The 24,551-nt window shown below is 35.9% G+C and overlaps 3 protein-coding genes across 3 annotated transcripts; 1 reads left to right on the top strand and 2 right to left on the bottom strand.

Moving 5' to 3' along the window:
• Nucleotides 1-9,691: 9,691 nt before the first annotated feature.
• Nucleotides 9,692-11,233, bottom strand: LOC111910752 (uncharacterized). Its single transcript, XM_023906573.3, has 4 exons — nucleotides 10,914-11,233; nucleotides 10,721-10,779; nucleotides 10,167-10,369; nucleotides 9,692-10,030 (listed from the first exon to the last, which is right to left on the bottom strand). The coding sequence occupies exons 1-4, from the start codon at nucleotides 11,120-11,122 to the stop codon at nucleotides 9,947-9,949; spliced, it is 555 nt and encodes a 184-aa protein (XP_023762341.1). The 5' UTR covers nucleotides 11,123-11,233; the 3' UTR covers nucleotides 9,692-9,946.
• Nucleotides 11,234-16,134: 4,901 nt separating this feature from the next.
• On the bottom strand, nucleotides 16,135-18,475 carry LOC111910754 (uncharacterized). Its single transcript, XM_023906574.3, has 4 exons — nucleotides 18,080-18,475; nucleotides 17,840-17,922; nucleotides 17,553-17,755; nucleotides 16,135-16,573 (listed from the first exon to the last, which is right to left on the bottom strand). The coding sequence occupies exons 1-4, from the start codon at nucleotides 18,343-18,345 to the stop codon at nucleotides 16,448-16,450; spliced, it is 678 nt and encodes a 225-aa protein (XP_023762342.1). The 5' UTR covers nucleotides 18,346-18,475; the 3' UTR covers nucleotides 16,135-16,447.
• A 2,661-nt stretch (nucleotides 18,476-21,136) lies between these two features.
• Nucleotides 21,137-22,461, top strand: LOC111910755 (RING-H2 finger protein ATL52). Its single transcript, XM_023906575.3, has one exon. The coding sequence runs from the start codon at nucleotides 21,225-21,227 to the stop codon at nucleotides 22,242-22,244; it is 1,020 nt and encodes a 339-aa protein (XP_023762343.1). The 5' UTR covers nucleotides 21,137-21,224; the 3' UTR covers nucleotides 22,245-22,461.
• Nucleotides 22,462-24,551: the final 2,090 nt, after the last annotated feature.

Below are 24,551 nucleotides of genomic sequence, written 5' to 3'. Positions count from 1 at the left end.
GAATCTGATTCGGATTTACGTTGCCTGGTCTGCCTTTGGCCCAAAGAAAAGGAAATTTCCAGTTCCAACTTCCAATTAAAACCCGACTTCGGTCAATATATACAAACTAATATATAATATATGCTTCTTAATTACATAGCATACATAAGATATAAGTATATACAGATCTACATATATAGTGGGATATTATATCATCATGCCGGCTTCTATATGGACAAGTGGACACGTAAACGTTTTCTGACACGAAGATGAAATCCCGGTCAAATTAATTGTGCATCAAGGTGAACAACTTATGTTGACTTCTTGGAAGATATTTGAAGAAGGAAGGAACAAACAATGTGTATGGAGGTAATCCTCATATATGGTATATATCTTATTTTAGTTATTGAATTCCTTTTTAACCAGTGTAGCACTTAGTCGGAATTGAGCAACACTTTAGGATGCCAAAAACGCACGCTTTAAACAAGTTGAATTGGCTATCGATAATCAGACTTTTTTTTATGGGTCATATAATTTCTTAAGTAGCCTTTTAGTTGGTATATGATGATTAAAATAATAATAATAATTAATATATCTTTTAATTTGTCTTAGTTAGGTTGTTGTTATTATTATTATCATTATTATACACCTACCTAGTGATTATATTTTTCAAAAGTGTCATACCTAAGATTCTTTAGTAGATCCAGATTTATCAAACCATCTCATCAATATTTTGGTTTTAGCAAAAGAATGTAAAAAATATGCAAAACATATATTAGTTAAAAGAGATTTTTCTAATATGTGTCATAAAGGCACATATAAAAAACGTTAATTGAAGTATTAATTATATGAGTGATTATCATAATTAAATGTGATAAACATTAATTATATGTAATAGGAATGAGTTCTATGGAAAACAAATAACTAGGACAACATCTACCGGAACCAATAATCAAATGACACGTGTCCATTTCTTTCTTCACAAGTAATGTATTGTGGAAGTTATTGTGGAAGTAATGTGTTGTCATGTTTTCATTGGTTCAAATATGTGTTGTCCTAATCATTCATTTTCCATATAACTCTTCCCATATGTAATATTACCATAATTAAATGTAAAATACATTAATTATAAACAATATCATAAGGGTTACAACACAATTTGTTGTTCGTTTACCCGCTACGTCTATGTAAATCTTTCTTGTGGATTTATACTAATTAAATTGTTTATTTATATTCATCATAATTACTATTTCAATTAATGCTTTTTATATGTGTCCTTAGAGGATATGTTAGAAAATCCCTTAGTTAAAATCAACAAAATATAAATCATTACAATAAATTTAATGTATATCAAACTGATAATATCAACTTATATATCTAATATAGCGGTATTTAGCTGATTTTTACTACTATAGATGGTAGTTTATGTATATAAATAACTTTTGTTTTTGGTTTTGGTTTTTAACAATCAACCATATTTATTTCAAAACATCTAGCAAATAAATAGCCAAAAAACAATTTCAAAGTTCAGCAACTTACATAAAGATTTTTAACCTATTCTAACTCATTAAATAATTTAGAATATCGGCGCCAAAAAATCTAGGAAGAATAAATCGCTATTAGGCTGAAAGGAGTCGAAGTGCCAAACAAACTCGCCATGGTCGCTAACTCATTTGGAACACCGCTCCTAGCACTCGCTAGGGGGCTCGCCATGGATCATTTGATGCCACTTTAACGAGATGTGAGAGAGTATTTGTTTGGCTTGAGATTGGATGAAGGGTATTTGACAGGATTACATGTCCATTCCTTGGTTTTTGGCAAATGGGAGGTTTCGAAGCTTTGATTTTTGTTGCTAAAACTTGTGTTTTGTGTAACAGAGAATTGGGGAAGAAGATAAAGAATTTACATATTTGGTCCGCAAAGTTTCTACAACTTGGTATTTTTTGTCCCAAAGTTTATACAACTTAGTATTTTTTGTCCAAAAACATAAACTTTTTATTTAGATTATGTTTTAAATTATAGTAATCTTTTTTATTTAAATATTAAGTGCTTGTATTTAAAAAAATAGAATTTTTGTAATATTAAATGTTTGTGCATTAAAAAAATATAATTTAATTAAATTTGAAAAAGAAAATAAAAAAAATGAAATGCTAGAAGTGTTATCACTCCTTTAGTCTTATGAATGTATACCAGTCTAATCGTCTAACTACTTGCAATAAACATCTATTAATCAAATGAAAACGGAAATTGAATATGAAACTTAATTCAAACCTGAAACTTAATCAAACCTTGAACTGAAAATTGAACCTGAAATCATATCGAACCGGTGTTGTAGGGTTGTTTTGGTCGCCGACGAGGGTAAAGGGCGGAGGTGAACCATAATCCCGCTACAACCTAGATCAATTGTATTTTTCCTATCTGGTTCGCTAACATACTTCCAAGTCTGAGATGGGGAAAGAGGCTAATGGCTCAAGTTTTTATCGTCTCGTCTGATTCGAGTGCCTACTTCATCTCCTCCTTCTATGGCAAACTTCGTCAGTATGCTCTGAGATTTTTGTGGTTCAGTCGATTGGCTTTGAAGGAGGAACATGATGGAAAGACAACCATCATCGGAAGCTAGTGACAGGGGGCAATAGTTGCTAGTGGCTGACGATGGTAAAGTGATTCGGAGGCGATAAATGAAGAAAACGAGAGGTAGGAGAAAACGTGATCGGAGGAATTGGGAGGTGGGGTTATATTAGGTTTAGGATTCTTTTTAACCTTTTTTATATTTAATTTATATATTAATAAAAAACAAATAAATCATTAATACAAAATTATATAAGATGAGGGCAAATTAGTCTTTTTACATCTGACAAGGACCAAACGTCCAACAAAAATATAAAGTAGGGACTGTCCGAGTTAAAACAAAAGTTGTTAGAGACCAAATATGCAGATTACACTAAACCATACGGACCATCCGTGTAATGTACCCAATAATTTCATATATACTTATATGTGCTTTTTTTTTTTTTTTGCAGGTGATCAGTGAGTGAGTAGATTGGTTGGACTTTGGGTTTTTTGAAGATGCATTTTGATGTCTACATTTTCTCATGCATGTGTGCAATATTAGACATTTTTTTTGTTTTGGAAACTTTATTTATTAGTTTGTTTTGAAATGAATGTTGTCTGGTTTTAGTGGCTCATGTTATACGTGTTATAATGCATAATTATAGCCTAATCTTAATATTGTAAATTAGTCCGGTAAAAGGGCTGGAAATTCGTTGATCCGATGGATAAGGGTATGAGTTTAATTATTTAAAACCCTGCGGGTTACAAGTCGATTTTGGATCAACATTTAAAATTTTCTTAATGGGTTTAGATCAATGTCGATCTGCTCTAAACCCGCTCCATTGCTAGGTTTATGATGCTTTATTTTTGGGAGAGTGGGATGATCAAAATATCGCATTTGGTGGTCATTCTTAATTGCTTCTATTTGGCTTCGGGCCTCAAATTAAATCTCTATAAGTCTTACTTGTATGGGACTCGTCTTCCTTTTCATCGTGTGGAGGAGATGGCTAGTAGTATTGGGTGTGCATGTAACGACCCATTTTTCACGTCCAAAAATTTCGTTTTTAAAACATTAATAATTAAAAAAATTGTTTGATCAATCCACATCACAACGTAAACCATGTCTAAAAGCCAAATCATACAACCAATCGAAATATTAGAGTATCAATCCCTAGGTAAACTCATAAATGCAGAATCAAGGAGTGTGTGTGATGAGCCGCTACCGCGCCTGCTCCTTCCCCTTGGCTGAAGAGGTACCTGAAACAACAACTAAGAAGCGTAAGCACAAAGCTTAGTGAGTTCCCCCATCGTACCACATACCATACAACACATATCATACATACTGCCAGGCTATTCTGGGGTGCCTAACTACCCGGTACGGCCATTCTGGGGTGCCGACTACCCGTGCGGCCATTCTGGGGTGCCGTCCTACCCATGTCAAGCCATTCTGGGGTGCTGACTACCCGTGTCAAGCCATTCTGGGGTGCTGACTACCTGTCGGTCCTGACAACCGATCATCGGGGACTATTTCACCCCCCTGCTGCTACTACTATCACATATAACATATCATATTATCAGACATATCTGGGGTGTCTGAACTACCCTTCGGTCCTAACAACCGAACTCGGGGACTACTCCCCTCCTACTACCTCTAACTCATATAATAGATCATGCTAGCATATAAACATAACATCACATACTGTCAGACGTATCTTGGGTGTCTGACTACCCTCCGGTCCTAACAACCGAACTATACTACTATCACATATAACATATCATGCTAGCATATAACATATCAGGTAATAGCAAACCTAGATGATATCACAGAGACAATCATCTATCATACGTCTCCTACTGGTGGGCCGACACTGTGGCCTTAGACCCACCGCTACTTGGAAGGTAACTCACCTCAAAGTAGCTGCTGATCTGATCGGGAACTGACTGTCTACTGCTACTCCGGAAATCCTCCGGCTGTAATTCCCACAACATACTCAATCAAACACTGCTATCTGTCCTTTGGGTAAAATGACCATTTTACCCCTGATCATGCCCTAAGTCAAAGTTAGGGTCAACTTTCAATTGACCCGACTCGCAGAGTTGGCTCTCCAACTCGCCGAGTCCCTACCCAAACGATTGACCTGAATCCCGTTTCTACTCGCCGAGTTAGGCGATGACTCGACGAGTTCTCCTTCTAAACTGATATTCAAGTCCTTCATCCTACTCGCCGAGTTGTATGAACAGCTCGTCGAGTTCATCTTCATCCGTGAAACGACCCATAAACACGACCCAAAAATTTCATTTTTCAACATAACCAAAAACCATAATCTGAGTGTCATATCATAAAACCATACATGATGTATCTCGAAATAAAAATAAAACACTGTGCGGAAAACTGTATCATATCCATATCATAATAAAATCAAGACTAAATCAACTCCCAGGATAAAAGCTGAAGCTGTGGTGTGTGCGATGCCATCATCCCGAACTCTTCCCTCTGCTGGCGGAAGTACCTGAAACCAAAACTGAAACCGTAAGCACGAAGCTTAGTGAGCTCCCCCAAATTACCACATACCAAACAATAACATATCAAGCACATACTGGGGCCTTGCCCCCCCCCCCCCCCATCGGACCGAAGTCTGAAGCTGACTGACTGGGACCTTGTCCCCTACATCGGACCGAAGTCCGAAGCTGACTGACTGGGGCCTTGCCCCCTCCATCGTACCGAAGTCCGAAGCTCACATCAGACCGAAGTCCGAAGCTCACATCAGACCGAAGTCCGAAGCTCACATCAGACCGAAGTCCGAAGCTAACTGGGACCTTGTCCCCTACATCGAACCAAAGTCCGAAGCTAACATCGGACCGAAGTCCGAAGCTGACTGATCATAGCATAGACATATCACTGACATGAACACACATAATCCTGTCTGAACCACGAAGGCATCAGACATGCTAACTACTGCATCGGATCGAAATCCGAATACTACTGCTAGCTAAACGGGCCGGCATTGTGGCCTTAGACCCGTTCCTACTGAAAGGAAACTCACCTCGTGAACTGGCTGCTGAGTGAATAGCTCTGAGGGCTAACTGCTGCTGCTCCGGTATCTCCCCGGCTACAAGTCCATAAACACACTCAATCAAATACTAAACACTACACTAGGTAAAATGACTCTTTTACCCTTGGTCAAAGTCAACTGTTGGTCAAGGTCAACTCTCAGACAAAGTCAACTCTCGGTCAAAGTCAACCCACAGATGACCTGACTCGCCGAGTTGGGCCGCCAACTCGCCGAGTTCCTATTCTCACTCCTCGACCCTACTTGCTGCTACTCGTCGAGTATGGCATCGACTCGACGAGTACTCATTCGATCCAAGAACTCAGAAAATCTTCATCCGACTCGCCGAGTCGTATGAACAACTCGACGGGTTGTTCTTGAGCTTAAGAAGATTGCCTTGGACTCGCCGAGTTGTATGAACAACTCGCCGAGTCCCTCCATTACTGAGTCTACCCTCAAACTCGCTGAGTCCACTCCACTACTCACTGGTCCCACTCGACACCGCTCAAAAGGAAGAAATCGGGGACTCGCGACTCGACTCGCCGAGTCGTTCTTCCGACTCGCCGAGTCACAGCCATGCAACTAATCTACACTCGATTCTGCTCGAATCCAAAACATACAAATGATAGATCTGAGTCCAATAAGCTGATTTACCACGTAAAGTTTCCAACTTTACGTGTACAAACACATGAACAAGGGAATAAAGGCTAAAAGATGCATAAAAGGGGTAGATCTAGGGTTAATATGCAAAATAGACCCATAAAGGCAATAGATCTGGGCTCTACAACTCCTATATAAACAGATCTAAAGATATCTCGGCATAATAGGGCTTCCATAACAACATAAGGCTTGAGAAAAGCATCAACTAGATCTAGAAAGGGTTTTTAAGCATAAAAAGGGAAGGGAAACTGAAGAATACCTCAAAGAGCTCTTGCTTTCCCTTGAATCTCTGCTCTACAATCCTTCTCCTTGCTCCTTTCTTCTTCTCCTTCTTCAAGCCTTCACAAATGCACACAAGATCACTAAAAACACTCAAGATCGAATTAGGGTTTTCTCACAGCTTAAGAGGGTGAAGGAGGCGAGATTGGGGGCTATAAGGTGGCTTAAATAGTGGGCAACCTTGGGATTTAGGGTTTCTCCCAGACGGACAGACTCGCCGAGTCCAGAATATGGACTCGCCGAGTCGCCAACTAATCACGTGCTCGAAATCCCGACCCTACTCGGCGAGTCAGGCTATGAACTCGCCGAGTCCCTCTTGCAAAAATTCAAAATAAATACCAAGGAATTATCATACCGGAGACGGGTCATTACAATCCGAAGAACACTTATGCTGCGACTCGCTGAGTTGTATGAACAACTCGCCGAGTCTGTTCTTGATTTAAGGAGATTGCCTTGAACTCGCCGAGTCAGGGCATTGACTCGCCGAGTTCCTCCATGGATGAGTTCATCTTCCGAATCACTGAGTCACACCCCGTGACTCACTGCTCACACTCGACACTACGAAAAGGGGACAAACTCGGAGACTCGCGAATCGACTCGCCGAGTCAGATGAACGACTCGCCGAGTCGTTACCATGCAATTACTATATGGTCGATTCTGCTTGAATCCAGCTCATGCCATACATAGATCCGTGATCCTGGGGCTTGATTAACACGTAAAGTTTCCAACTTTACATGTAAATAGACAACCATGAGGGTTTTAAGGTCCAAAATGCACCAAAAGGGGTAGATCTAGGGCTTTCATGCAATATGGTTCCAAAAAGACAGTAGATCTAAGCTCCTGGAGCTCAACCATGCCTAGATCTAAAGGTCAATCAGCTTATTACAAACCCTCAAACATACACAAGCTTGGAAATGGTTCAAAGAGGACTTTAATGGAGCTATTAAGGGACAATAATCTTGAAAACAGAGGGGAAACGAGCTATACCTCAGGGGAAACATTGGAATGACACAGAGATGCTTGGCCTCCTTCTCCTCTTCTTGATTCACTCTTCTTTCTCCTCAAAAACCTCAAGAACACCACAAAACACTTCAAACTCACAAGGAAACAAGGCTTGAGAGAGATATAGGGCTCTGAGGGTGAATGGGGGCGAGATTGGGGCGGAATGAGAGTTTAAATAGGGTACAAACCCCTAAAACTTAGGGTTTCATCCAGCAGCGGTGACTCGCCGAGTACAGGATATGGACTCGCCGAGTCGCCAACTTAAACATGTCCCGGGTCCCGTCTCTACTCGGCGAGTCGGACCTATGACTCGCCGAGTCCAAGGCTAAAAATGGAAAAAATACTCAATTAAGATTTACGTACCAGGAACCAGGTGCTACAGTGCACTCGCTTGTATCCCTTTCTCATATCTTGGGTTATCGGTAGGTGCTAATATGAGCCGTAGTGTAAATGTGAATTTGGTGATTCATAAGTTTCATAAAAAACTGGCAAGTTGGAAGGTGAATTTGCTTTCGGTAGGAGGGAGACTCACGTTAATAAAGTCTATTCTAAATAGTATTGGTATCTACTATATGTTCGTGTTTAAAATGCCAGAACATGTGAATTTTGCGCTTGGGTCTTTACGTTCTCGGTATTTTTTGGGGTGGTAGTTAGGTCAACAGAAAGATTCCATGGGTGATGGCTTTTTTATAATGAGGGAGATGCGTTTTGGTTTAAGGTGATTCAAAACATCCATGGAATGCATGATGGTTGAGGGTCGTCTTCTCCAAAACCGAAAGGATGGGTGTGTAGTCAAATCTCGTGAGAGTCTTTGATAAGTTGGACGTTCTCCAAATAATTCTTCATTCTTCATTCATTAGACGTCTTGGAAATGGTAATAATATTCGTTTTCAGAATGATGTTTAGATTGGTAATGAAAAACTCTCTTCTAGTTTTCTTAGACTTTATGCTCTGGAATAGGTCAAAGATTCTCAGGTGATAGATAGTTGGACTGATACGGGTTAGGTTGGAGGGGGCACGAATTCTCAGCTTGTGGTCTTGATTGAGGTAATTTCTCATGTTACGTATGATGATAGGCCGGATAGCTGGGAGTGTGGTATTGATCCAGTGGAAGGCTTTACGGTTAATTATATTAGAAGATTTATTGATCCTAAAATTTTAAAGGAAGGGGTGCACGAGACGAGATGGTGTAAGCTTGTCCTCATTAAACTTAATATTCATCTTTGGAGAACCATCTTGGATAGATTATCTACTCGTAATAATTTGGTGATTAGAGGTATTGATCTCAATTCGATGCTTTGCCCCTTATGTTTTGTTTAAATTGAAGAATATGGGCATGTTTTTGTTGAGTGTGATGTGGGAAAAGAATCTAGAGAAAAGTTCTTAAGTGGCTTGTCCTTCCTTTTCATTTGTTTACAAATGTCGCGGAGATCATGGAGTAGATGAATGATATTTCAATTTCTTTGCTGAAAAGAAATAAGATTGAAGTTATTGTTATCACAACCATATGGGTTATTTGGTCGTAAGAGATATTGAAGTATTCAAGATGTACAACATGAGGAAAAATCATATTTTCAAGAATATAATTATTCATTCTTTTAATTAGTTTACTAGCAAGCAAGAAGCTAGATGAAGAAACAACAAAGTTTTACAAAGAAAATAGAGAGAGTATAATTGAAAGTTGAAACAATTACAAGCAAGCAAATGGGGATGTGCTCCAATAGCACCACCTAACACACCCCACTCATCCAGTGTGTTTTAACCGTAGCTACACCATTGATTTTATGTTGTAGCAATTTCGATAGATGATGTTTTTACCTGCTTAAATATTCGATCATTACGCCATTTCATAAGGACAATATCATGTCCAAGAACATTAAATAAAAGGACCATATCATGTCATAACAGATAATTATAACTATTTGGTTCTCCTTAAGACAACGATCTTAGATAGCTGCAAACTCAAGCAGTTCAACAATAATATTTACAGGCCCAAGATTGATACCACACCACAACATTTAACTTTACCATATCAATATGTTTGTTAATTTGATTTTGGTAACTTCACTAATGTTCTGTGCATTTATTTATTTCATATAATTTGAGCATGACCCTTTGCAATGTGATATGTAGCATGTGAAAACTACTCAATTTGATTTTGGCAAACGACGCTCGGTGTATGATCACATTTATTAATTTGTTTCATGTAGGCTCGAACCCAAATCGTTAGAAACCGTTTACTTCTAACATTACATAATAATACATACAGTATTCCTATATTTTATTTGAGTTTTGATGTCAAAGGAATTATTTCCGAAACATTTAACGACTTAAATATCAAAAACTGTATATAATAATAACTAAATAAATATTCATCTATAAAATATAGATAAAAAACTAAAAGTTATGGTCAACTATAATAAGAATCAACTTGCTTCCGAAGGAGTCGCTTGGGTTACTTGTTTTTCTGGTTCGATGATTGGTCCCAACTTATGCTCCGCTTCTTGAACCTGAATTTTTTAATTTTAATAAACTTATTAATATTAATATTATCGTTTTATATAAGCTATAATAATCTGTATTGGCTATAATTCTTTATTACTAACAATAAAAAATGAATAAAATATGCGTTAGCATGCGGGATACCTCATCGATGAAGTCAACGGCTTTTCGAGCTTTTCCGGCAACTGTTTCCGCAACTTCTTCAATTTTCTCCAAGGTGGTCTTGAGCTTACTACCGTCTGGAAGATCATCGGAGATCTTCTCCACCACCATGTCCACCGCCCCCGCCGCCACTTCTATCACATCTATAATTTCCTCTGCCGTCTCCATCACCACATCAACTTCTTCTGTAAATTCAAATGCATCAATTACTGCTAACATTTTCACCATTCAATGCCAAAAATTAAATGATAACGCAACCAACAATGCATATATGGAATGACGAAACCAGATAGGAGCCATTCTTTTTCGTTAATATAGATCTATAAAACTTTTAGTACAAAATGTTAAATTACATAAATTTGCGATTTCTAGATTTTGCTTCGGTTATGAAGATTTTCTGACGCCAATACTGCATATGTGTAATATAAGACGTGTACAATGGATGCATCTTGGTATTATTCAGGCCACATTTTTCAAATAGACCATAAGAAAGGAATCATAAATCATAATATCCGGATCCTGATATATATTTATACCTTTAAATTGTAGCAAGGGTATGACTACTGCCACCACTATTCCAGCAGTCCATTTTCCCCTAGAGAAACGAAGAACATCCAAAACATAAAAATGTTAAATGGTCAAAACTACTAGATAGGTATTGATCTACCAAATCATCTTTAATTTATGTCTTTTTGAATCTTGATAGTTATCAAATTAACAGATGCTTACCAATTAGAACTTGGAGGTGGAGATGGTGGAGGAGGAAGTTCTTGATTGCCACTGATATTGCAAAATGCTCTTCGTGATTGTGATCCATCCATACGAACACAAGTCATGTCTTTCAGGATTTGTGTGTTTTGAGAAGACCTTGATATTTGTGTAGTGTAAAGGTTTTTAACTATTAAACCACCATACGAAATACACTTTGATCTCGCCATTACAACTTAACTCGCAAAGTAAGGTTTATTTTGAAGGTACAGAGATTGTGTGTTTGATGGTAAGGTTTCTTTTGTAGATCACAACGTTTGAAGTTTGGTAAATATGTTTTTTTTTTTTTTTCCTGTGGTCAAATGTTGAAGGTTTCTTATTCTATTGGGTTAACCCACATGTTTATCTAAGTTTGTTTTATCTTAATTAAAGTATCATATTCTTAGGTGTCCTCAACATGTAAAGTCTTTGTCCTCTTATATATTTTTATAATCGGTAGTTATTAATGTGTGAAACTTGTTCAATATAAGTGAATACACTTTTTCCGAAGTAAAACGAAATTGCAATAATAAATAGCAAATTTAAAAAGGAAATTACATGGACTTGGGTGGTTCTGGTTTAAATATAATAAATAGCAAATGATATTTACAAACAAAAGGGTAGAAACCATAATGTATAAACGAAGATAATTGAGCCTCGTGTTTGACACGACTTAAAACAAATTCGTTTTTATGAGTCTGTTTCCTAAATACAACAACCAAAGGAGTTTGTATTACCAAACTTGACCAACCTTACCTTTATACTCAAAATTTTCCAGCTAAGAGATAGTTTTTTTTTAGCTAAAAGCTCCCATTTTCAACTAATTTATCGAACACAATCATGATATTACTTAAGAAATCCATATATGCTATCAATGCAATTACTTAACGAAATCAAAATAGTATCCTCCAATAGTGAAAGATTAACAAAAATTGCTCTTATTATAACGTAAGTCAACGTTTTAAAGATTGACAAGATAATCCCTATTAATGATAACAATTGTTTGTAGTTGTGTTAGTATTTGGGACATACACGCTAATTTCAAGTTATCAAAGAAAAGTCTTTAACTTATCAAATTTTAAGCATCTTTTTTATTGAATTCCTAAAGTGCTGGCGAAGACTTTTTTTTTTTTGTTTTTCTTTCTACGTATTTAGTCACGAAAAGGTTGAGTGTTCAATTTTTTTGAGTCTCCAAAGTTCAATTTTTTTTTTTTAATAAATAAAGTTAATCCATGCGTTAAAGTATATGTTTCTCATTTTGATGGCTGTCAAATAAAGTCAATTTTTTCCCAAAAGTCTTAATAATCAATTTCTACATTAAACTGTGTTTTTTAAATTTTTTTAGTTGAACTCATATAAAGACTTATTGTCGATTGTTGCTCTATCGCAAAGAACGAGTCCATAGCCGAATGGTGCATGAGATCTAAAACAATAAATATATATCGTGGTGCATGTTTTCTTAATCCTGTAACTCTACACTTTTATGCATTTACAATTATGGATGGATATACATAGTTTGTGAAATGTGCCAAACAACCTATTCACATCCCACTAGGACGTTGTGTGCATAATTGAAAGTCCCAATCTTTTTGTTTCAACCACATAATTATAGTTTGTGTATGATTTTCTCAATCAGTTCTTTAATAAATCTCAACTCTCAAGCTTTCTAATTTTGTCATATTTTGATAAAAGAAACAACCTTTTTATACTAATGAATTCTATAAGCAACGATTTCGATTTGATTTACTAGATAAACCTTTTCTATTTCTTTGTAAAGGATAGGAAGTTGCTAAGAAGTTCTGATACACAGTATTTTTCTATTATCTTGAATATAATTTCCAATTGGAAATTTTGAAGGAAGTAGCAAAGAAGATTCATGAAAAACAATATTCAAGAAATCAAAAAATGTGAGTATGCAAGCAAGTTGCTTATAGCGTTTCCAATCGATGGATTTACAAATTTATTTTTACTATTTGAAAAAGTCTTTAAATAGTACTTTTAACATTGAAGATGACACTTTTTTTTAAATGCTAGTAAAAACTAATTGATTTTATTGTTGAATGATTTAGAGGCAATGTAAGAATTTGGGTTTGAATAAAAACATGATTTTTGATAAGCTTGTTCAATGATAAAACTTATCATTTTAACGTTATGTATGATTTTATGTTGAATGAATTTAACATGTTCGATAAAACATATGAATAAGACATCATATAAACTATCAAATTAAATATATTACTTAAAAATCTATATAAACAGATTAAAATCCAAATTAAACATAAAACTTTGAATATAATTTTTAATTTGCAGCATTTGAAAATAATTGGATAACAATTTGATCACACTAATTACCATATATTAATTCATTGGCTTCAAACCACATTCTATTTTATGTATGTTTTGCTCCTTACTATCCCGATTGTTCCTTAAATTTGGCCGAGCTACAAACTTGGTTTTAAAATAGTCTTAACTGTTTTTCATTTGCCTTAGATCCACTATAAGATCATGTTCTCTTTTTAGCCTTTTGCCTACATTCTTTAATGAGTTGGCTTTTAAGGTGCTACATTCCAGTTCGTTTATCATAAGTCCGTGTAAACTAGAATCAACAAACATTTTCTCAATATTTTCTTGTTTCGAGCTGATTCTAGGCTTGTTTATGTTTATAACATCCCAAAATCAAGACATAATTTTTTTGTTTTTAGGTTAATAAATCATTAATACATATCATTCCCATAAGACCAAAGTAAACAAGCTTTAGCTAAACATCTTAAATCAGAGTATTTCACAAAATGCGGAAACATGTGGTGTTTGCTCTGCAATCATCCCGAGCCCTCCCATTTGAACACCAGAGTACCTAAAACATAAACTGAAAACCGTAAGCACATAACTTAGTGAGTTCCCAAAATACCACATAACATACAATCCACAGAATATCATGCGACATACATATAGTTGCCATGGGCTCCCCTCATGGTCTGATATCCAAATGTCATGGGCTCCCTTCCATGGTCTTCCATGCAAGCATCACAGAGACAACTAGCATACCACATAACATGTAATTAGCCGAATTTGGTGCATTCGACTTATGGGTATAATGAGAAGACTCACCTTGATCGACTGATAACAGAATCCTTCACTTACTGCTGTTACAAACCGACTTCACACACTAAGCCAAGCCAAACTGATCTAAATTAATATCCAAGGATAAACCCAAAACATAGGCCCAACAATGGCCCTAATATAACCCGAACCACTAATGGCCTAAACCAATTGGGCCTACAAAGGCCCAAACCCAAGTTAGGTCCATTAAGGCCCAAACCAAACTCCTTGGCCCAAACTAGGATATCCAACTAGATAAATTCGAACATGGCTTAAAACAGAAAGTCCAAACCCAAAATCAAGTCTAAAGCAAAAAGCCCAAAGAGTCCACCGATGACCCGAACGCTCGACGTTCCCGAGATGAACGCACGACATTCTCGACCAATGTCCAAAAATTGCACCAAAGACTTAATACCTTAAGTCCAACATCCAAATGCTCAAAATAGCTTCATATTATTGACTTAACCCATAAAGTTGTCAACTTGGCACATTTGCATGGTCCAAAAGGACTCAATCATGATTTTAAGCATTCTAACTCCATAAAGAGGCCAAGATGCAAGCATTTACCTTAAGACCTTAGTCCAAACTTCTAGATCTGCTTCAAAAGGACTTCTTAAGTCATAAAGTTCTTGACTTTATGACTTAACAAGACTTAATGGGACCTAAATCAAAACCTTAAGTCCCAAACTTTACGAAAAGACCACCAAAACATGCATGAAAGGTTTATACTCATCAAGATCCAAACTTTAACACTTTATAACCCCAACAAGGACCAAATATGACGCTTAAAGGCTCTGGAGTAACTTCTACTCACAAGAACCACCACAAAGGGACCAAAACCAACTAGCTAGATCTACATGAAAGATTTGTCAAGGTTGAGACTTTATACCTCCAGAAGTTAGATCTAGGTGAGCAAAGCCTGGATCAAAAAGCTCCAAGTCAAGCATTGAATCTTCAAGAAGTTTATTATTTCTTTTCAAGCACCAAAACACACAAAAATCACCATGAAGCTCAAGAAATACACAAATAGAGGGCTAGGGTTTCGTTCTTAGGGTTAAAGAGGATGGAGGCTGAAGGAAATGAAGGTTGGAGGTGAGTTGAGGTCTTTAAATAGGGTCCAAGACCCTAAATTAGGGTTTTAATCTGGCCTGGCGAACACAATGCATTCCCTTGGGGAGCGCAGGGCATTCCCAAATGGTCCTGCATCCAAAATCTCGTGTACGTCATGTGTACCTCCCTTGTACGCCATGCGTACCCGGTTTGGTCCAAACCCTTCTAAATACAAATGATCATAACTTTTGCATCCCTTATCCGTTTTCGACGTTCTTTATATCCACGAAAAGGTAACGAGAAGCCTTACACTTCTATAAACTTTATTTAGTTTGAAAATCAGCCGAAATTAAATCCAAAATTCATAAAAGACCCAAACCAACGCCTTTACCAGTACCATTAGGCTCCAAAACACAAATTGAATATCCGGATCATCCAAATATATCATCCACCTCCAAATGAACACAAACTCAATTCTTCAAGGGTTTTAAGTCTACTAATACCCACTCCTTAATCATCACCCCACAATAGGAAACGATTTGAAACATGACGTTAAAATGTCATACCTAAAAGAAATAGCGAGTTCAATAAATAACCATCCACATCCAAAATTACATAACAAAAGTTCAAAATTTGGACAACAATTCACAAGTGATAGAAATTACATAGCAACATAGCAAACCCAAATAACAATTTGGACAACAGTTCACAAGCTTAAAAACTACATTTTGTTGCGTTATAAAAGTTTTAATACTAAAGCATTAATGGGACTATGCTAATACTTATGTTGCATATAACATTCAAAATTTTGAATGTATTTCAAAGAGCCCTTACGAGAAATTTTACAAAAACAGTTAAATTTAGCCACATGTATACCTTTCTAACTCAAAAAAATAAATAAAAATAAAAATAAAAAATAAAAAAAATCTTTTGTAGATGGATTAGCGACTAATTTTATACAATGACAAATATTCATGGCTATTCTCCATTGCTAATCTGTTATATACATGTTTAAAAATCCGAAATTGTTACTGTAAAAGATCCTTTGCGAAAACTGATGGTCAAAATTTCGTCGATAAAATGAAATAAAAGAACAAAAAGACCAAGACATAGACATTATGGAGATAATCTTTTTTGGTATATATGCTAATACAAAATTACAAGTAAATGAGTGTGAAAATGGACTAATAATTTTCCTTCGGTTGTCATGTGAGAATTTTTGTTTGAAACAAAATGAATTGTTCTATTATTTCGTAAGATATGTAAGAATGGTTTTTAAACAATCTAAAAAACGTAAATGCCCTTATGATGTGAAATATATGTTCATTTCATGTTCTATTCAGCCGTACCAAACATTGTATTTTATTTTATTTGTTATCATTTTCTTTTTGCGACGTGATTTCATGGTCCTCTTTGTCTTGCGGAATCTCCTTCTCCTCCTTTGAATTTTCCTGGTGAATCAACGATTCCAATTTATCTTCAGCTTCTTCCACCTGCTCCATTTCCATTTTTAAAATTCAAAATTAAATAAATAAATAGTAAAAACAAGTGATCTTATTTCATATTTAAAATGAAAACTTTTCAAAAGACAAAGGGTTGTTTGACACCTAGTTTTTTTGACATTGTAACTTTTAACTTGTAAAAAAATCTCGAAAAAAAAAAGTTTTGTTTAAAAGTATGAGTTTTTAACTTTTAGGTTAAACAAAAATCTTCAAATTAAAAAACTACTTCAATTAGTGTTTAATAAAAAGAAGTCTTTTATATTTTTGCAAATTCACTTAATTATCCATTTTTTAAATTATCTTTATATTTTATATTTTACAAAGATATCATTCATGTAGTTTTATATGTTTTAAAAGCTTACAATTATTTTACAAAAAAATCCGCATATAACAGAGGAATTTGTTTCATAGATTATTTTTAATTTGAAAAATGTTATTAAAAACAACAACATATCATCCTCCTATAAAAATTATCTAAAGGGTGATTTGATAATTTAAAATAATAATAATAATAATAATAATAATAATAATAATAATAATAATAATAACAACAACCTTTTATTTTTAACATTGTTCATCATAATTTCAAATTTAAAAATCATGTATGCTGTATGCAACAAATTTCTCATAAAAACCATATAAATATTTTCTTTTAAACCACGGTGATTATTTTTTGAAATTTTGTGTCATAAAATTACAATCAAAGATGCCAACGCACCATTAGCACATGTACTTGAAATATGCAAAATTAATTATTCATTAAATATTTAAACTTTATTATATTTGTTGGAACAATGTAGAAGTTCCACACGTTATTAACCACCTTAAACAGAATCGTGCAAAAATTCTCCCGACGACGAAGACTATAAGATAGGGAATTAAAGTCGTAATTAAAAAAAATGAAATTAATTTTATCGGAAAATAAGAAATAAATTATGAATAGAAAACGATGGAAAGGGGATAAATTAACCTTATTGATAATATCATCTGCTACATGAGCAGTCTTGGCGATTCCTTCAGCTATCTCGTCTGCAAATTCCAAAGCTTTTCTGAGTTTGTTACCTTCTGGAAGATTATCGGTGATGCCATCAATGAATTTATCGAGTTTTACAGCAACACTTTCTACAGTTTTTACAACTTGTTCTGTTCTTTCTAGCTTCTGATCAACTTGATCTGCGTATGCATGGCTTTTTGTAATCCATAATTAATTGTGTTTTAAACTCAAAATATTTACATATCATTTTGTTAATTTCTTACTTTTATATAGAAGCCAGGAACCCCATTTATGGGTGAAAAAGGGTAAGATGAATGTCAACACCAACCCCACAACCCAGTTTCTCCTGAAAAGTAAATTAATAAAGTGTGAAGGACAAAAAAGATTTCTCTAGAAACCCTATTTGGTTGAAGAAATAGAAAGAAATGAAATATAATACATCACAAAAAAAAAAAAAAGTTTTCAACTTTTTTTAGTTAGAAAAAGGATTATAAAAATCGTACAAAGAACCAGAAGGGGATCCAGAAGGAAGAGGAGGTTCTGGTGGCGGATTAGCGTTGCTTTGTCTTACAAACGTCGCCGTTTGCAGATTTATAGACATGCTCAAGTACTGCAAGCTTCTGCAACTTCTGCCATGCAAACTCCATGCAGATTTCTTGTTCTTCAGGAAATATGTTTTTGGAATCGGATTTAAGAAAACAGATTGGTTGATGGGCTTGGAAGAGGACTTAGGAATTGCCCCACTGAATCTTGAGATAGTCGAAGACATTTCTTGGCGTTTTATTTTTTTTCTTGAAAATTAAAACAATGGATGAGTGTGTGTATATGTATATATATGTGTGTTTATTTGTATGTGTATGTTTGAAGATTAAAGAATGGAAGATTGTTAATGGAGTGGTTAGAATTGGTGGTTACGTAGATATGTATATTAAGTATGCAAACGAAGAGTTTGACTTTGATGGAGGAGAGACTTTTTATTTGTCGTAAGGTCCAAGTCAAACCTTCACAATGTGTTTTGTTAAGATGATTATGTGCCTTGCTGCTGCCCATGTTAACACAACTTTATTGTTTTATTTACTACTATTAGTTATTTAATTTCTTAATAATTAATTTCCCACTATTGTTTTTAAAAGAAATATTTAGATGATTATGTCTCAAATGGTGAAATTTCTTCTATCAAACCCTATGCTTCCGGGGTGATTTAGTGTGTGTTTGTGAGGGTAATAAAAAAACGAATTGAAAACAATTATTTGATGTTTAGGGTGTCTGCGTATGGTTTTTGAATTTCATTATTGCTTGTTGTGCCTTCAAGTTGAAAAAAAAAAACTAGTTTTAAATGCTTGGATAAACTAATTTTGTTTCAGTTAGTTATTATTTGTGACTTGTGAGTCATAAAACTTGATAATATAAAGAGTTATTATTACAATTAACAATACCCAATTTGTTTTGTGGACAGTGTTATTTTTTAATTGTACTCAATGAACCTATAAACAATTATTTTGGTTATCATTATATGTTCAGAAGAGATTTTAACCAGGTAACTATAAACAATTATATTGATGACAACACCAACAATCATATAGTGTTGAGGTGGTGGAGGGATTCCACACTCCACTTGAATATAAGCTTACTTTTTCGCAAAACATGTTTAGTGGTTGCTGTACTTTCTTCATTTCAAAGAGGTTTAAATAAATAAAGGGGGGCAAAAGGGACATTTGCACAGGGCCCGACTTCTTTAGGGGCCCAAAAAAACAAATATAAGATACACTTCGAGATTTTGAGAATAAACTGTTAAGACTTAAGAGTATTCTAACCCGATAAAATCTAAAAAAAGAACCCGATAAAATCTATAAAAAAATTAGTAATCGAAATCTAAAAATCAAAACTTTACAAATCATAATCAGCATTTAAACTCATCGGATTCAGAAAATCCACAAATTTTAGATTATCTAAAGTTTTAAAAAAATCACAAATAATAGAGAAAACAAATCTAAAATGTAAAAACTAAAAACCCTAACCATGGTACTCTAGTTCTTGTCGTCGCCTTAAAGATGGCTCCGGTCAATGCCGTAAACCTTCTCCCCTGTAGCCCCAGTGTGTCGCTACGCATCTCTCCCATCTCAGATTCGGAGATCTCGCTGCCTGGAGCTCTTACTGTATGTGCATTACTCTCCCTCTCTCTAACATATCTCATTTTCCTCTTACCTCTCTATTTGAATGTCTTTTTATTATTTGTCATTGATATATGAAAAACTCTTGTCGCCTATTCAATGCTATGTCATAGTAGAGTAGAAAGCTAAAAGCGTATAAGGTAAAAAGCTAAAAGCTTTTTCTTTTAGTATATTGGAATTAAAAGGTTTTTTTTTGGATTCCTTTTTTCCTTTTAAACAACAATAGATTAACAATAAGCCGACATTGACTTGACTATGTGTTCCTTCTGAATTATGGATCATTTGTTAATTTTAAGATTGTCAATTTTGTTTTAGTTTTACTAGAGGATGAATGTACTTTAAACATTTGTTATTTCAATTGCGAAAGACGAATTGATTGAAAATGCTAACATGGATAAAATAGAATAGCTGTAAAATATGATTTTGTTTTCCATTTCTAATAACATCATACTAAATAAAAATATAAATTAGCTTTTGAAAAATAATATGTATTCGCTTCCTTTTATCTCAGTCTCTTTAGGTTTAATGGTTATGTTCCGCCTTTGGTAACAATGGATCATTCATTCATTACATGTTAAGGCCCAAGGGCCTTTTTTTCCAGTTTGTCCTAGGTATTTGAATCCTCCGGTCGTGGAGGTTTTAAAAAAATTCTCCAAACTTAGGCATCCTCCTCACTTCCTTCCACTCTTGCTCACATAATACTCAACAAGACAACAAGGACAAATCTGATTTTTCTATAGTTTCATTTCTCTTATATGGCTTTAAGTTGAGCCCTTTAACCTTGGATTATTTACAAACCAAACCTTGAACACACCTATCTCACAAGTTGGCACTTTACTTCCTAATTAATATCCAAAATACACCACGCTCTTTGAGATTCTAACAACTTGATATGAATATTGTAATTCTTTTAAATTATACTAATGTACTTTACCATGATATACTCCCGATTAACCTATTATTCCGCTTTTAGCCCTCCACCATTCAATACGGAGTGTCACATTGAAACACTTAAAAGACTATATTGCCCTTCCACCAATAACTTTTGAGGGGTAGCTATTTGTGTAGAAGGATACAAAATACAAAATACATATTGATCTATGATCATAAAAAATTTAGTAAAATAAATATTGATGATCGGTTATCAAAAAAAATATATATTTTGTTATTTAGACCAGTCTAATTTTTCGTTCTTTTCTTGTGTCTATTAATTTCGTTTTAAGAGTTGGCTCACTTCATGATTATTTTAGAAAAAGAAAAAAAGAAAAACATACACAGTATCGTATGATGAATATTATTACGTATGGAATTAATTTTTTATGGCAAATTGGGAAGACTTTCTCATAATACTAAAATAACTTACATATCATGAATTTAAATCTCAAAATTAGACTTTTTACACATGCAATGAAGTTATGATAATAACACACCACCTGCAACAACACACACCACCTACAATAACACAAACTATAATTATATGATTAATCCTCCTCACCAATTTACCCACCTAAAATTCTTCCAATTTTATCCTTCCCTCCCCCCCTCCACTTTCACCCACCACCACCACCACCGCCATCACCTTCTCCTCTCAATGGCAATTGACCACCGGAAACTGCTATCGGAACAAGATTCCAACCAAACGTCAACCTGTTCTGATTGTGGTCCAACATGCCCTTACAAATGCAGCTACCCAGAAATCTTTTGGCCACCGCAACCACCACCACTACCTCCACACACCACCACAACTACCACCCACATATCACCTTACGTTATCATCATAGTAGCCCTGCTTGGCAGCGCTTTTCTCTTTATCAGCTACTACCTTATCATGGTAAGATGCTGCACACGTTTCCGGCAGTTCCCCACCACACAAGTCTACAGTGAAGCAGAAGATTTTTCCGATGAAGATCATGTAGGGTTTCAAGTTGATCATCCCATCTGGTACATCACCACCGTCGGCCTTCAACCATCTGTGATCAATTCGATCACTGTAATAAAGTTTAATAGAGGCGATAACATGATTGATGGAACTGATTGTTCGGTTTGTTTGAGTGAGTTTGAAGATGATGAGATTTTACGATTATTGCCGAAATGTAACCATGCGTTTCATATCCCTTGTATTGATACCTGGTTAAGATCGCATACAAATTGCCCACTTTGTCGTGCTGGCGTTTTGTCCAACACTTTGAGTGTGGGTTTGAGTCCGAATGATCGGAGTTTTTCCCATGGGACCGGATCAAATCGAAATACCCAGATCGAGAATTTAGAGAACCATGGTGATTTGGATGGGAATCATGTCTCGGAGAGTGAAGTTTGTGATGATATTGAAGATTCAAAAACAGAGTATGAGTCTGTAATGACGGCAAGAAGGTCAATTTCCATGGATTCCGTTGTGGTGGCAGAGATTGTTGTTGGGGAAATTGAAGGGGATTTCGGCGATTCACGGCGATTTTCAAGACGTTGCTCGGTGGAGGAGATTGAAGAACATGAAGAGTGATTGGTATTCGGTGAAGGGGATTACATATTTTTGAATCCAATAACTACAAGTACATATGATTTTTCTTTTCCTTTTAGGAAATACTTGGGTTTCTAAATTCTAAATGGCCATAATATGGCCACCGAAAAACTAGAGTATGCAATAATAAACGATTAAACAAATTACATGAATGGTCCTTTATATTTTCATTTTTCCCTAAAATAGTCCCTATGAAGGTTTTTTTCCTTCAAATGGTACCTACGGACGTTATGTTGCACACGAATAGTCCCCGAGTTGGATGTCCATCCATTCCAACATTAACCTGCTCCATGAGATTTGCACATAAGGGTATTTATGTCATTTTACCATGATTTGCACATAAGGGTATTTATGACATTTTACCTTAAAAGACCTTTTCTAAACATATTATTAACGCGCCTACGTCTCCCTCAATTCAATGGAATGCTTCTACTGTTACAGAAAGAAAATTGCAAATAACTCAATGACTCATTGATTGTCTAGCAAATAATTCAATACATATTCGCCTCATGATGTCATCGTCTCCTCTCCCTCTTTCTTTCTCCATGAACTATTTTACTTCTTCAGCCCCCACTCGCCAACAACTCCATGCTTATTCATTACAACTACCTGTACACGTCCGATGGACAAAAGATGAGTTGCACCAACATCCCAGACCTAAAATAATTCGCTACCGTCTAAGCCAATTATGTCGGGAAGGTCAACCCCATCTTGCCCGCCAACTGTTCGACGAAATTCCCATTCCAACAACCGTGGTTTGGAACGCAATCACCATTGGCTTCATCTGTAATAACATGCCTCATGAAGCTATACTCCTTTACTCCCAAATGAAATCCAACTCTTTTCCATTTTATTCCTATACATACTCTTCAATCCTCAAAGCCTGCGGCCAAACTCGAAGTCTTCAGATATGTAAATGTAACACCCCAAGTTCAGAAGCAAGAGTTCAGGGGTGTAAAGTGTTATTAGAAGGATGGACTCGACGAGTTGGAGTTATGACTCGTCGAGTCGGAGCGTGTGAAGAGCACGTGATAAGTGGCCTGAATCGCCGAGTCGGCGGCTGGACTCGACGAGTCAGTGCTGGAAGAGGAAAACCTTAATCTTAGGGTTTGCACCCTATTTAAAGGACTTAATGTCCTCCCCTCAGCCCCCTTACTACCCTTTGAGATCCAAAAACCCTAAAAGCGTAAGTGAGAGTCCTTGGAAGCAATTTGGAGCTTAGATAAGTGATTTTGTGAAGAGATCTTGAAGATCAAGGAGCTTGGATCAAGGAGATTTGTGGAGATTTGGCTTATTCTTCTGTGGGAGGTCATTTTGGAGGTAATGAATCGTTATCCTTGGCCTTCTCCTTTATAGATCCATCTTTGATGGAGTTTTAGGGTTTATTTGGAGATAATATGATGAGATCTTGGTGCATGAGTTAGATCTGGAGCTGAAACTCCAGATCCGAGTTCTATTTGGATCAAATATGCAGAAAGCCCTTCTCATTGCTATGCAAAAGCCATTCCCCATGAGTTAAGTTCCTTTTTAGCTTGGTTTTTGGAATTATGGGACATGAAGCACGTAAAGGTAGCAACTTTATGTTGCTAATGCACTCTAGGGACCTAGATCTATTATTTAGAGCAAATGAGTAGCTCTGTATCTTTCGATTATGGGAATACCCGTATCAACTCGGCGAGTCTGGGAGATGACTCGGTGAGTTGGACTAGGGCTTCAGGCATTGAGTCGCGTAGTGACTCGGCGAGTCGCATGGGTGAACTCGGTGGGTCATATGATGATGAGCTTGGACTCGACGAGTGGAAGAATAACTCGAAGAGTCTGATGAAGATTTTTGTGGACTCGGCGAGTCATGACGCAAAACTTCCCAACCTCTTCTGGTTAGACTCAGAGCAGTGAGTTGAGTGGTGATTCGGTGAGTTGGTCAGGATAGGACTCGGAGATTGTTGAACTCGACGAGTCATGGGGTGACTTGGCGAGTCGAGTCATGATGTGAGAGTTTCTGAGTTTTAGAAATCAGCGAGTTAGTGGGTTGACTTGGCGAGTGGAGTCAACCAGGAAGGTTGAATTTGTGTGAGTTGGAGGCTGTGCTTCGGGTTTGTGCTTTCGTGATTCGGTTCGGCAGTTGCAAGGTGAGTTATGTTGGATTAGTGTCTAAGTCCATAACTATTTTGGTATGTACTTGACCCGATGGTGCATGGTCCTTTTGGGTTGCCTTCACCAAAGCAACTTGATAGGATGAATTATGGAGAGAAAGGATTAAATATGATTTATTAATATATTATGAGAATA

This window comes from Lactuca sativa, chromosome 1 (genome assembly GCF_002870075.4).
Source record: "Lactuca sativa cultivar Salinas chromosome 1, Lsat_Salinas_v11, whole genome shotgun sequence".
In the NCBI taxonomy this organism is placed as follows: Eukaryota; Viridiplantae; Streptophyta; class Magnoliopsida; order Asterales; family Asteraceae; genus Lactuca; species Lactuca sativa.
Note: the sequence above shows the minus strand (reverse complement) of the source record. Positions and strands in the feature narration are given on the sequence as shown.

Bases quoted from the DNA above. Each gene is read 5' to 3' on its own strand.
- LOC111910752 (XM_023906573.3), bottom strand. From the start codon at position 11,122: ATGGCGAGATCAAAGTGTATTTCGTATGGTGGTTTAATAGTTAAAAAC. The intron at 10,780-10,913 runs GTAAGCATCTGT...TCGTTTCTCTAG, and splicing joins CCACCTCCAAGTTCTAATTG to GGGAAAATGGACTGCTGGAA. The intron at 10,031-10,166 runs GTATCCCGCATG...TAAAAAATTCAG, and splicing joins CCGTTGACTTCATCGATGAG to GTTCAAGAAGCGGAGCATAA.
- LOC111910754 (XM_023906574.3), bottom strand. From the start codon at position 18,345: ATGTCTTCGACTATCTCAAGATTCAGTGGGGCAATTCCTAAGTCCTCT. The intron at 17,923-18,079 runs GTACGATTTTTA...TTTACTTTTCAG, and splicing joins GGATCCCCTTCTGGTTCTTT to GAGAAACTGGGTTGTGGGGT. The intron at 17,756-17,839 runs GTAAGAAATTAA...ATGCATACGCAG, and splicing joins TTCCTGGCTTCTATATAAAA to ATCAAGTTGATCAGAAGCTA.
- LOC111910755 (XM_023906575.3), top strand. From the start codon at position 21,225: ATGATTAATCCTCCTCACCAATTTACCCACCTAAAATTCTTCCAATTT.